Here is a 14,926-nt window from a genome sequence, read left to right as displayed (position 1 = left end):
ATAAATGATTGGGATAATAAAAATGGAAGAGTGGGTCAGTCAGTTTGCAGATCACAAGAAGGTTTGAAGTATTGTGGATGATATAGAAGGTTGTCAAAGGCTGCAACAGGATATAGATACAGAATTGGGTGGAGAAGTGGCAGGTGGAGTTCAATCTGGGTAAGTGAGAAGTGCTGCGTTTTGGAATGTCGAACGTGAAAGTGGAATACATAGTTAATGTTAGTATTCTTAAGAGTTTGGAAAAACAGATGGACTTGGGGCCCAAATCCATAGATCTCTCAAGGTTGCTGCACAGGTTGATAGGGTAGTTAAGAAGGATTATGGTATGCTGGCCTTCATTAGTCAGGGGATTGAGTTCAAGAGCCATGTGTAATGTTGTAGCTCTATGAAACTCTGGTTAAATCACACTTGGAATATTGTGTTCAGTTCTGGTTGCCTCATTACAGGTAGGATGTGAACGTTATGGAAATGGTGCGGAGGAGATTGCCTGGATTGGAGAACGTGTCTTATAAGGCAAGGTTAACAGAACTAGGAATTTTCTCCTTGGAGTAAAGAAGAATGAGAGGTGACTTAAAAGAAGGCTATAAGATTATGAGAGTCATAGATAGGGTGGACAGCCAGTGCCTTTTTCCCAGGGCAACAATAGCTAATACCAGAGGACAACTGTTTAAGAGAGAGGAGGAAAGTTCAGCAGAGATGTCAAGGGTATGGTTTTTACACAGAGGGTAGTGAGTGCCAGGAATGCATTGCCAGGGATGGTGGTGGAGGCTGATACAAGAGGGACTTTTAGAAGAATGTTAAGTTGGCAAGAAAAATAGAGAATTATGGGTGAGATAAAGAATGCTTAGATTGTTGCCTAGGTACTTATTGGTCAGCACAACCTCATGGGCCAAAGGGCCTATACTGTGTTGTCATGTTCTATTTGATTAATTAATTAGGGACAACATTATGTAATTGAAGTCCTTTAGTTGATGCCTATCTGTGACATCCTTCTATATATTTATGTAATCATTCAGTAAAGATGAATCATCATATGGTGAAAGAGATTGAATCTTGCATTCTGCAACGACTACAGCAGATAATTGTTTTTTCTCCCTTCACTCCTTTGAAGGTTGCGCCATTTTGCAATATTGGCTGTTGTAACACAGACAATGATACTAATGGGAAGGGGTGGAAAGAAAACACTAATGTACAATCCCAATTCAATAAGATTCAATTTATTATCATAGTAATAAAACAGTATCATATTACATGAAATTTCTTTTTGCCTGCTACAAGGCAGACAGATCTGCCTCTGGCAGGAATTGCCTAAGCACCTCTTACAGTCAGACTTACAGTCATTGAGAGAGAAGCTAAAGAGAATCCCTCTAGAGCAGGGGTGTCAAACTCAAATTCACAGAGGGCCAAAATTAAAAACTTGGACTAAGTCGTGGGCCAAACTAAATATTTATTGAAAATTTTCAACAACATCTGTATGTTTTCTCTTCTTTCAACATATGTAATGTTAAACTTTTTCTTATTTAAAATAAATGTTTAATAATAGTTTTGGTTAAACTCTTTCCAGAAGAAGCATTAACAAATGAGAAATAAAATATTCAATAAATACTATTTCTCTATAGCCTTTAAGCTTTTAAATGTATTTTTTTTCACAAGCCAACAAGTCAAAAAAATAACAATGTGCTTCAATGACAAACAGGTTTGTCTTTTAAAATGATGAACATATAGTCTGGCTCCCACCTGTCTTGAAAGTTCCTGTTTTCTGTCTTTCGTTTGGCCATTTTTCGTAAGGGGTTTATTACATGTGAGTTGGGCAACAGGTCGCAGATGATAATGTAAGTAAAGAGAGGAGGTGGGGGCGATTAGCAGGCTGACGGGCCGGCGCCAATGCATTTGCAAAGCATTCTGGGATTTGTAGTATTAGCTGTGCATGCGCTATACTGGCACGGCGGCCAGCGGGGCAGCTCTAATACATATTTGATATGATCTTGTGGGCCAAATATAATTATATCACGAGTCAAATTTGGCCCGTGGGCCTGAGTTTGACATGTGTGCTCTAGAGTTACCGAGTGTCTGTAGATTCACCTCCAGCACTCTTCAGCCACACAGACTCCAGTCCAAACCATTGGCAACCCAAGCTCCATATACAAACCTCAAATACAGTCAGGAACCCTTCCACGCCCTCAGCCCTTCTCGCATCCCAGTTCCCATACCTGGTACCCCTCCAGTCAGTTCAAGCCAGTCTCCAGTAGTCCACAGCAGCAGTCTCCAGCAGCCCACAGCTTCCATGGGTTCCTCATCTCGAGTTGTCAGCAACCTGACACATGCACTGGTCCCTCAGCTGCAGAGCCCCCTCACTGGTCTGCCAACGTGGTCACTGTCCTGGTGGGTTGCCTCCTCTGCTTCTCCTTCTCAGACAGTGCGTGATCTACCAATCGTGTGGTGCCCTGCTCCAGTTTTCCACTTCCCCGGAGTCTGTAGCCCCTCATGGCTGCTGCCAATTAATAGGCACTGCCATCTTGGGTGTAGACCCATGGTCGTGGGATTTCAATTAAAACCACCATTGGCTCTCTCAACGGGCTGTTCATAACCTGTGCGGAGCCGACAGTAGTTGACTGGGTGGCTGGACCCCACGGGAGCACTGGATCTCCACTCCCTTGTTCCCTGAGGGTCTGCACCAGTGGCAACACTGCTGCTACAGCGGCTCTGGCAGTGTCAGCAACTTTCCACAAATCAGCCACAATAAGCCACTTTCCACAATGACATGCAATGCTTATTAGAACTTAAAACACCATTCTTTTAGAAAGTATAATATCTGGTCTGAGTGTCAACGTTCTGTTAATGACTAGAAATATCCTTTGTTTCCTCAACAAAAGTACAGGTGTATAGTTAAGACAAAACAAAGCTAATCCTCAATGAAAGCATTTCCCTATAAAATGTAGTCAAGTATGCCAGTGTAGAGCTCGTCGAAAGAACCAAAGACTTGTTGATCCAAACCAAGGCTTTTATTAGCAAAAGACCGGAGCTCTTCACAGGTGGCCGACCAGTCCGGAATGATCCGACCTGGCTAGGGACACAACCCTTTAAGGCCCAAACAATAGGTGTGGCTTAGCTCTCAGCCAATCGCTGTAAGCACAGTCTAGATACAGTAACTATATACACTATGTACATTGGTGATAGATCTGTACTATCACATTCACCCCTTCTTGGAGAATTGACCCGGGAAAAAAAAAAAAACAAAAACGAGGGAGAGAATGAAAAGGGGTAGGTCAAGGACTGGTCGGCCACCTGTGAAGAGCTCCGGTCTTTTGCTAATAAAATTGTAGAGCTCGTCGAAAGAACCAAAGACTTGTTGATCCAAACCAAGGCTTTTATTAGCAAAAGACCGGAGCTCTTCACAGGTGGCCGACCAGTCCGGAATGATCCGACCTGGCTAGGGACACAACCCTTTAAGGCCCAAACAATAGGTGTGGCTTAGCTCTCAGCCAATCGCTGTAAGCACAGTCTAGATACAGTAACTATATACACTATGTACATTGGTGATAGATCTGTACTATCACAGCCAGCTATTCCTAATACAGTAAAACTCCTGGTGTCCAGCACCTATGAGGATTGTTAGATGCTGGATAAGTGTATTTTCTGGTTGCTTGAAACTTACTCTTAAAATGGCTAACTAATACACCAGCATTAAGAATAAACAATTTAAAAGACAAAAATACTATACTGTACTTAGACTGAACAAACTTCACTTGCATGAATATATAAAACTTAAAAGCATTTTACTTTTTTTTAGTCACATTCTTTGAAAACATTTAACTGTCGCTACATCTGCAGGTTCCTCCCCCTTCATGGAGCCACCCAAAAGACAAACAATAATATTATTGATAATTCAACCCCCACCCCACCACCCAAGTTTACAAATAAAGTCTCTGACCGGGGCGACTATTACTAAGCAAGAATGAGGAGACACTTTAAGAGAGTCACCCCACCATCTCTTCATCTGGTGTGATGCCCTTGCTCTTTCACACAATTTTATTCAAACAGCTGCTGCGAACAAAGCACAACCAAATCACTCTGCTGACTGAATATTTGCTCCCATCTTCACCAAAGGTTTATGTGTTCCTTCAGAGGACATTTACTTCTATCCTTTTAAACTTATGTATTCTTACCTATTATTTTATTCTTATTTATTTTAATTTCTAAAATTTATTTTCCTCAGTTTTTTGCTGGTTGCTTGAATTCCAGATATCAGGGGTTTTACTGTAGAAAGGAAAAATCCATTACCTGTATCTGGATATGTTTGCCCTGACATTATTTTATTAGCTACCATTTTAAATAAAACATATACAACACATGTAAATGTATAAAATAAAAATTAAAAAAACAAATTAAAATGTTTCGACAAGAATATATGCTATGGGCACAGAGGTCATGTTATCTGTAATCTAGATCAGTCATTCTCAACCTTTTTTTTTGGCTATGGACCTCTTTGGACTCTGCTCAAAGTTTATGGGACTCCTTCCTTGTGAAGGATAGTTGGTTCCTTCTGTACTTTTCTCCTACTGACTACATAAAAAACAAAAAATATTTTACGATTTCAGTCCTCCTCCTTTACTGTGCTGTAGCCCCCAAGGTGGGGCTGTATGGCTCCCATGGAAAATGGCTAATCGAGATAAGTATTTAAATCAACTAACCCAATTCCTGATTGGATCACCTTGTCTTGATAAGGATGGATGCACACCACAAAGTCATCTTCTTGTTGAAACAAAATGAAGAATTAGCAAAGCCATTACTCAGACAAATTATTTATGTTTCTAAAGTATCTATGTTTGAATTAGGTTATTTTCAGTGATTTTTAGAATTAGTTTAAGATCAGATTAAATTTCCTTTTGGCTCTCAGACGTCATATTTTTTTGGTCACTGCATAATAAAAACAAGTAAAAGTGTTTTCTTCATGTTGGTGAAAGGAAAAATTTAGACCAGCCATTCTTTACATTTTTTTTTACTATGACCCCTTTAGGACTCTGCTCAATGTTTATGGGCCCCGTTCCATATAAAGCAGTCAAGTGTAGTTGGTTTCTTCTGACTACCTAAAAAACATAAAACATATTTTATGATTTCAGTCCGTGCCCCCCACCACCACCACCCTTAAATGTTCTGTGGCCCCCAGGCAAGCTGTATGTCCTCTGTTAGATATGGTTATTTTTGGATATGGTGTGTACTACTTCCAGATTTATTTACCAACATAAACTATGTACTTATCAAAGTTAAGTATATCTGCAACTGAAAATGCAACAATTTCTTATGGAATTGTCACTTTTCAATTTATGGCCAGGATCAAGTATTTTCAAGTAGTGCACAGAAAAGCAAAGAGCACAGGAAGTTCTGACTATTCTGTACCTCTCTGAAATTCTTCCGTTGAGCACAGAAACATCAAAAAATGGGATGGGATGAAGATGAAAGACCCTTGCTCTGTTTCATTATGCGAGTCTCATTTTGTCTGGGGGCATGTGTGTCATTCAGAATGGAAGTTTATGATATTTCAGATCTTTAGTGCCTTTCCACTACTGGCACAAGGCCAACTGAAACAAAGTTATATCCCCTCGAGATAGAGCTTCTCAAAGTTGCCTTTAAATTGCTCCAACATTTTGTTTGGCCTGATTAATCCTTAATTTTTACACTTTCTTTGTAACTCCATAATGCATGTTTCTCCAGAATAGATCAATCTTCTCTTTAATTTGGTTTTAGTTACACTGCCGTGCAATAGACCTTTCACCAAATATAATCTGCGTTTGGAAATAAGTTAAATGACTTCTTTGAACAAAGACAATGCAGACTGCAATGGTACTGCTTTGTTTGCCTTTGTCCCAGCTTAGACCTTGCACCTGTAATCAAAATGAAACTGATACATTTTGCCAGAAAATCTTTTCATGTACTATCTTTTTGAATCAGAAATCTGATTAGAATAGATATTTACAACTATTCACACTGTAAAAATAATTTAAAATGTTTTACCTTCTTGCATGAGTGTTGGTGAATTTTAAAACTAAAAATCACTGTTTTATCAAATTTTCTGACTTGAAAAGCTAATTTTAAATGTGTGGATTGTTATAAACTGAAAATTATGAAAATATTAAAATAATAAAAACATTTCCTACTTAATTTTTAATGTTTATTTGTTTTTTTTATCTTCTATCTTAAATCTTTATTACATATTCTGTAAAATATTTAACATGCTAATTAAGAAATTACACTTCTCCTTTTCTGTTTTGCTGATTGTGAAAATTACTGGTAATCATACACATATATTGGAATAGTGTGATAGTGTGAAGATAATTGACTCTTGATCTGTTTCATTATGCAAGCTCCCTAGTGCATTAATCTGGTCCCTTACTGGGTATTCTTTGATTTTCATAATAAGAAATTGGAGAGATTGCATTGATAGTACAAGGTCAGATGAAGCAAATCCAAATCCACAGCCTCCATCAATTGGTATCAAATTTTGATCAGATTACTCATTGGTGGCCTATAAGTTGCTTTACTATTTTATTAATTGGCATTACTACATTGCTTTACTATATTGTTATATTACTATATTGTTAATCAGCATTAAAACAGCATTTCATGTCATCCTCATGCCGTTTAAAAAGTTCCATAAATAATGTGATTTTTAATTGCAAGGATAGGTGAAACAAACTTGCAGGTGTGGTGAATTGTGAGAAGGATTTGAATGGAGATTAAGATGTGCTATGGAATGGGTGGATGGGTAGAAGAAGACATTTAATGCTGACAAAAACACTTTGACAGAGCAACAAAAAGACAAGGAGACACTGCTACAAGACACTAGACAGTGAGTTATAAAGTTATTAGTTACTGAAGTCTTTAAAATCATGAAAGGTATGGATTGAGTAGATGAGAGAAACAATTGCTATTGGTGGAATGGTCAAGATGGACTGAAGGGGAATGACAAAAGAACCAAGAGTAATATGTGGATAAAACATTATCACTGCCAGGTTAGTAATGGAAGCAGATTTAACTGCAGTGTTTGAGAGGGAGCTAGATGCATATTTTATAGGAAGACATCTTCCGGATTGTAGGGAGTAGCTAGGGAAGTGAGCTTGAGAGATCAGTATAAGCAATATCAGTAGAAGACATTTTCTTTGTGTAAAGAGATCACGGAGATCCTCCAGATTTCAACTGGGTACTGTAAACAGGAACTTGCAGCAATTGTGCAGACTGAGAATGAGTGCAGTGGGTTGAAGGAAATGCAAATGATGTCTTCTTGTATACATGCTGCAAGTATGAAATCCCTGCACCTTCACTGCATTTAAACCTTGTAATAAGCCATGAAACACCCCAACAATGAAGACGCTGTTTACATCCGGTACCGCACGGATGGCAGTCTCTTCAATCTGAGGCGCCTGCAAGCTCACACCAAGACACAAGAGAAACTTCTCCGTGAACTACTCTTTGCAGATGATGCCGCTTTAGTTGCCCATTCAGAGCCAGCTCTTCAGCGCTTGACGTCCTGCTTTGCGGAAACTGCCAAAATGTTTGGCCTGGAAGTCAGCCTGAAGAAAACTGAGGTCCTCCATCAGCCAGCTCCCCACCATGACTACCAGCCCCCCCACATCTCCATCGGGCACACAAAACTCAAAACGGTCAACCAGTTTACCTATCTCGGCTGCACCATTTCATCAGATGCAAGGATCGACAATGAGATAGACAACAGACTCGCCAAGGCAAATAGCGCCTTTGGAAGACTACACAAAAGAGTCTGGAAAAACAACCAACTGAAAAACCACACAAAGATAAGCGTATACAGAGCCGTTGTCATACCCACACTCCTGTTCGGCTCCGAATCATGGGTCCTCTACCGGCACCACCTACGGCTCCTAGAACGCTTCCACCAGCGTTGTCTCCGCTCCATCCTCAACATCCATTGGAGCGCTCACACCCCTAACGTCGAGGTACTCGAGATGGCAGAGGTCGACAGCATCGAGTCCACGCTGCTGAAGATCCAGCTGCGCTGGATGGGCCACGTCTCCAGAATGGAGGACCATCGCCTTCCCAAGATCGTATTATATGGCGAGCTCTCCACTGGCCACCGTGACAGAGGTGCACCAAAGAAAAGGTACAAGGACTGCCTAAAGAAATCTCTTGGTGCCTGCCACATTGACCACCGCCAGTGGGCTGATAACGCCTCAAACCGTGCATCTTGGCGCCTCACAGTTTGGCGGGCAGCAGCCTCCTTTGAAGAAGACCGCAGAGCCCACCTCACTGACAAAAGGCAAAGGAGGAAAAACCCAACACCCAACCCCAACCAACCAATTTTCCCTTGCAACCGCTGCAATCGTGTCTGCCTGTCCCGCATCGGACTGGTCAGCCACAAACGAGCCTGCAGCTGACGTGGACTTTTTACCCCCTCCATAAATCTTCGTCCGCGAAGCCAAGCCAAAGAAAGAAAAGAATCAAGTATATTAGTTGAGGTGCTGGAATTAGTTTTGGGTGAAAATGGTGTTGGTTATGAAGATGCTAGTGTAGACCAAATCCTTTTGCTTTGGGATCCTGGTTTAGATTCAGCACAAATGCTACATATAAGGTTCTTAAATAAGAGAAGTTTTGGTAACATTACAAAGATTCAAGTGAATGTACAGTAGTGATTTTGGAAAAAAAAAATTTGCAAGCCATTAAGCTAAAATAGATTATTGTAGAGACACTCGCTTCAAAATTAATAAAGCATAAATATTCTGGGAAAATTGAATATCAAATGTATATAATGTGAAATATAACTGGTAACAAAAATAGATTTACGGTCAGTTAAATGGTGAAGTAAAGGAATAAATAATTAATGGATTGGAGAATGCTGAATTTCAGAAATCAATTAGATCTCATAATACACCATGCAAGTACGGCAAAGAAACATCACAGATTTCAAATACCTATATTTTGTTTTACAGAAATTGACTGAAAATCTGGTGTATGAAAGACCAGATGACCCTCTTGATTTCATGCTACGGCAGGTATGTGATGTACCACAAAATAATTTGAAAACCCATTTGCTTAAATAGAAAAACTGTTGACAGGGTTACCTTAATACCTCAGTGGTTAATATGCTGAGGTTAATAACTGAGGTAGACAGACTAGGAAGTTCCCATTTAGAATGCCAGTCAATGATCCTCAATTTGAACAGCTTTAGGATTATACACTTGATCTAGTACATTTCTTACAAATTTTCTTTTCTAAATTTACTCCCTATCATCTTTAATGCATGGATAATTAAAAATAAAAGTAGAAACATATCGGGGATATAGTTTAATGAGGTGTAGATTGGGCAGCACAGATTCATGGAGTGAAATGGCCTAATGTCTAAAAAATTTTTCAAAAGCTGCTGCAAATATTCAGCAAGAGGGTCAGCAGTTCTATGGAAATGAAATTTAAAAACCTTTCAGATAATTAATTTTAGATTTCCGACATATCTCTCTGAATTGACTTTTTCATTATCCTGGATAAATTTCTTTCTGTATGAATATTATGCTCACCTATGACTGACTTTATTTGGCTTATCCTGATTTATTTTGCTTTCTTATGCCTTCTTTCCAGGTTTAAAATGTTGCCACTTTCATATTTGAACCACTTTTTAAATGTAGCCCAGAGCAGTAGAATGACTCCAATCTGTGCCTGAGTTGAGGTTAACAAACTGGAATACCACTTCCTGACACTGCACCATTCTCAGGTGTTAGACTGGGGTCAAATCTTTCTCGGTTTCTGAGGTATTAAACTGCAGCAATAAGACTTTAATTCCTTTCAATAACTATGTCATTAGCATCTCTTTTTATTCCCAATGGAATCCAATACAAATGTTGAAAATATTTGCTACGAGAATCTTAAACTGTAACTAGTCCTTGATGAGTTGTTCAAGGTGTAGAGCTCGTCGAAAGAATCAAAGACTTGTTGATCCAAACCAAGGCTTTTATTATCAAAAGACAGGAGCTCTTCACAGGTGGCCGACCAGTCCGGAATGATCCGACCTGGCTATGGACACAACCCTTTAAGGCCCAGACAGTAGGCGTGGCTAAGCTCTCAGCCAATCGCTGTAAGCACAGTCTAGATACAGTAACTATATACACTATATACATTGGTGATAGATCTGTACTATCACACAAGGTTCCTTTTATTGTTACAAAAATACAATATACAGTATGTGATATTTTTATTATAATAAAGAATCTTGGGTTCTTTTTAAACAACTATACTTTATTAGCTATACAATAGACTCAAGATCATGTGGGGGTATCTATCTTGGATCCCCAAGCTCCAAAAAACTGTCTCCAATTCCTTTGTGGTCAGGGGAATCACTACAGTCTCTGCCTCCATCTAGTGGTCGGGAGGATCTCTAGCATCCTATCACTACACAGTACATGATATACTTCAACTTTTGCCTGCAAAAGGAAAAACAGAGAATCACCATGAGCATTGCCTCATACTCCTAAAAATATGAGAAAGAGAAACAAATGAGGGTCCCCTCAGAGACAATGGATGCCTGTGGATTCGCCTCCAGCACTCCTGCAGCTTCTGCAGCCACACAGACTCTGGTTAAAACCATCGTCAACCTGAACTCTAGATTCAAACCTGATATGATCAGGAAGCTTTCCGTGTCCAAGGCCCTTTGGGAGCCCTTCTTACCCTCATCACCCCCATAAATACTGGTTCCGATACCTGCTTCCCATGAACATAGCTCCAGCAGCCTATAGCCTGCGTTGTTCGTTCGACCACACGTCGTCACCAGCTCGCAGTCCTTCAACTGAAAGTCCTTCAACTGAAAGTCACCCACAGATTATGTGCATCCTTCAGCCACTGAGCCCCTTGCTGGTCCGCTGCCGTGATTACCTTCCATGTAGGATCATTTCCCAGGTTTCTCCTTTTCAACAGTGGAGGTGGGTTCTCTCCTTTTCCGCTGGTCCACAACTCCCCTGAAGTCTGCAACCCCTTGTATGCACTGCCCAGCACAGGCACTACAGTATTTGGCACAGACCTCTGTAGTTGTAAGATTTAACAACAACACCATCAGCTCCTCGATGTAGAGGATCAGTATGAATACTTCGTCCAGGTTCTGGAGTGAGATCTCAGTCAGCAGTTTATGCCCTTGAGGAATGAAGGACTTGGACGTCTTCTTCAGCCAATTCAGTTTATTTGATACACAGGCCTTAGAATACAATGCATGGATTTCTATACTCCAATGTTATCTGAGACTAACTTTTCTTAAAACAGTCTTCTCTGAGGCAGCAACCAATATCCATCAGCATTAAGCAATGCAATGTACATCTACATGTTGCACCATAAGGTGGACCTTTCCCCTTGGGTATTGTTTACAGTTTTGGCTCCCTTAGCTCATGCAAGTCACATGAGTTTGGGGCTACTGTCAAATTGTTGTTGTCAGGCAACAAACATCATAGGGCGCCCACTGTCCTTGGGCCTCTGAAACCATCTCAGCACTCCTCCACAAGGCACCTGCCACATACAAGGATTAATTAAGTTGTTTTAATCAGCATCACTCCAAACGAGACAGACCCTTAATTCCACATATTTTTTTTTCTTTGGCTTGGCTTCGCGGACGAAGATTTATGGAGGGGGTAAAAAGTCCACGTCAGCTGCAGGCTCGTTTGTGGCTGACCAGTCCGATGCGGGACAGGCAGACACGATTGCAGCGGTTGCAAGGGAAAATTGGTTGGTTGGGGTTGGGTGTTGGGTTTTTCCTCCTTTGCCTTTTGTCAGTGAGGTGGGCTCTGCGGTCTTCTTCAAAGGAGGCTGCTGCCCGCCAAACTGTGAGGCGCCAAGATGCACGGTTTGAGGCGTTATCAGCCCACTGGCGGTGGTCAATGTGGCAGGCACCAAGAGATTTCTTTAGGCAGTCCTTGTACCTTTTCTTTGGTGCACCTCTGTCACGGTGGCCAGTGGAGAGCTCGCCATATAATACGATCTTGGGAAGGCGATGGTCCTCCATTCTGGAGACGTGACCCATCCAGCGCAGCTGGATCTTCAGCAGCGTGGACTCGATGCTGTCGACCTCTGCCATCTCGAGTACCTCGACGTTAGGGGTGTGAGCGCTCCAATGGATGTTGAGGATGGAGCGGAGACAACGCTGGTGGAAGCGTTCTAGGAGCCGTAGGTGGTGCCGGTAGAGGACCCATGATTCGGAGCCGAACAGGAGTGTGGGTATGACAACGGCTCTGTATACGCTTATCTTTGTGAGGTTTTTCAGTTGGTTGTTTTTCCAGACTCTTTTGTGTAGTCTTCCAAAGGCGCTATTTGCCTTGGCGAGTCTGTTGTCTATCTCATTGTCGATCCTTGCATCTGATGAAATGGTGCAGCCGAGATAGGTAAACTGGTTGACCGTTTTGAGTTTTGTGTGCCCGATGGAGATGTGGGGGGGCTGGTAGTCATGGTGGGGAGCTGGCTGATGGAGGACCTCAGTTTTCTTCAGGCTGACTTCCAGGCCAAACATTTTGGCAGTTTCCGCAAAGCAGGACGTCAAGCGCTGAAGAGCTGGCTCTGAATGGGCAACTAAAGCGGCATCATCTGCAAAGAGTAGTTCACGGACAAGTTTCTCTTGTGTCTTGGTGTGAGCTTGCAGGCGCCACATCTAACAGGTTGTTTAAAGCCTGTACAGAGCTGTCAGCATTGGAACCGGGTCCACACCAGCAGCAGCACTGCTGTTACAGCAGCTTTGGCAGCATCACCATTAAAATATATTTGTTGTGATAATATGTCAACCTACCTATTCATATTTTTGATCAGATGAACCTGATCATTCAGCAGAGAACACTGTATACATATTGTGTGCAATCTCAGACACCAGGGCTGCCTGGGTTATGAATAGCCTCAAATAAAATTCTGACTTTACAAAAACTCTCTCTTACATTTTTAAATAATTTTAATTAATAATAACAGGATGTTTCATGCTATTAATTAATGAGTGGATGTTGAATAAATTCTATTTGTTTAATTATGGATTATGTTAAAGTGATTGTCAATGAAATAGTACATTTAAGGTAAATGTATATAGAGCAATATAATATGGATAGCAAGAGAAAACAGGCTTCTCACTTACAAAGAAATTGGCTTATGGCTAGATCTCAGGAAATGAACCCTTGCGTAACCTGCGTCTGACTGAATTTGCATGTCATATAATGGACAGGAGAAGGTGAAATTCACAATACATGTTTGATAACTGGTTATTTCTGCTCCATGACAGATACAGGCCATGATCTGGATGCGTGATCAACAAGAACTCTGTGTGGAATAACTGCACCTGACCACACTGTGCTATGAAAATGTCATGTAGGCGTTTAAATGTTTTGATCCTTAATCAAGCCTCTTCTGCTTCTACTGTTTCTATTACTGAATATCATGTATAGTACAATGAACAAATAGAGAACACAAGGCAAGTAAACAATGTGACAGTTTGAATGGATGAGATAGCAACTCCTTCACAAGCAAAAACCAAGAGCAGGTCAATATTTCTAATCATGTACATTTTACATGTTTTTGAGGTTTTGCTTTACAGTTTTTTTTCCTAAAAGACCATTAAACATCTGAACGCATCTTTTTCACATGTTTATTTGTATCACTAATAAGGATGTGGTGACAGGGCATAATAAATCATAAAATCATTAGGCAGAATCAAGATAGTTTTGTGGAGGGGAAATCCTATTTTTAAGGATATAGCTAGCAGGGTGGAAGGGAGGGGAAGGCAGCTAGTGTATCTGGATTAAAATTGTCTGATAAAGTGCCATAAAAAGCTTTAACATAAAATATGAGCTCTTGAGACACTGGAAAATATACTGCCACAGTGATGCAGTTGGCTAAAAGGGAGAAAATAATCTTTTTAGGTAGACCGATGTGGTGAAACATGGTACTGCGGGCATGTCCTCACTGGGCTGGGCGGGTGGACCCACCTTCTGTACCTGTAGCTCCTCCCCAGAGAGCCCTCATCTCCTCCCTCATACCTGCCTTGGACGTGAGCCAGCAGCATGTAGAGGCATGTCTGGGTCTTTTGATCAATAAAGCCTTTGACTACTTGCTTCATGTCTGTGAGTGGTCTTTAATTATGCAACAATTTATTGATCAGAATGTTAAAGTGCCATGGACAAGGCAATCTGACTGGAGAAGCTGGAGATCGATCCAAAGGAACCAGAGCCTCCGTAAAGTTTGATATGTGGCTACGCTGTTTGAAGGCCTACCTGAGGTGTCACAAAATCACAGACAATGGTGATCAGTGCAACCTGCTCTTCACAGCGGTGGGCCACCGAGTTTACCAATTAATTTACAACTGCACTGAATATGAAGAGGCAATGTCCCTACTTCGACAGCAGTATGGAGCCTCCAGCTTGGATCCTGATTACATGGTCTGGGTGAGTTGGTCAACAACTTCGTGAGGGCCATGCGGGAGCTGGGACAAGACTGCAGGTGCCGGGATGTGACTGTGTCAACCTACCAGGAGGAGCTCATCCGCGACAGGCTGGTCACTGGATTCCGATTCCTGGAGAAAGGCGATTGGTCCCTACAGGAGGTTGTGCAGATGGCCTGAACGATGGAGACGGCTCAGAAGAACGTGGAAACCTACTCAGCGGGCCACGTGGCCACCAGGTGGGGAGAATGGGCGGCGCCATCTTGGGACTCAGGGGCCCCTGACTGCTGCTGCCACTGCCGAGCACACAAGGTGCAAGTTCTGCCCGGCCCATAGCGTGACCTGCTTGAACTGCCAGAGGAAAGGACACTATTGCCAGGGTATGTCATTCTAAGCCCCTCCCTAGCAGTGCTATGTGCGGCCTGCAATCCACGTCGCTATCTTGGGCCGACCCACTTCCATAGTCATTTCCGCTTGCTGAGAACCAAACTTCTGGGCCAAGGGCGCAACGACACGGAG

At 41.7% G+C, this 14,926-nt stretch overlaps 1 protein-coding gene across 5 annotated transcripts in view; it reads left to right on the top strand.

Moving 5' to 3' along the window:
• Window positions 1-14,926, top strand: part of LOC138738894 (coiled-coil domain-containing protein 8 homolog) — a 71,356-nt gene that overhangs the window by 30,860 nt on the left and 25,570 nt on the right. For 4 of the 5 annotated variants that reach the window (XM_069890048.1, XM_069890045.1, XM_069890046.1 and 1 more), the window contains exons 3-4: window positions 8,958-9,020; window positions 13,253-14,079. In XM_069890048.1, the coding sequence (XP_069746149.1) occupies window positions 8,958-9,020; window positions 13,253-13,303 (114 nt within the window). In that variant the 3' untranslated portion in view covers window positions 13,304-14,079. Of the gene's footprint in view, window positions 1-8,957; window positions 9,021-13,252; window positions 14,080-14,926 lie in introns of those variants that run through there. The other variant, XR_011341847.1, reaches the window with a different exon arrangement.

Source organism: Narcine bancroftii, chromosome 7 (genome assembly GCF_036971445.1).
Source record: "Narcine bancroftii isolate sNarBan1 chromosome 7, sNarBan1.hap1, whole genome shotgun sequence".
NCBI classification, from domain to species: Eukaryota; Metazoa; Chordata; class Chondrichthyes; order Torpediniformes; family Narcinidae; genus Narcine; species Narcine bancroftii.
The sequence above is the reverse complement of the archived record's forward strand: the minus strand, read 5'-3'. Positions and strand labels throughout refer to the sequence as shown.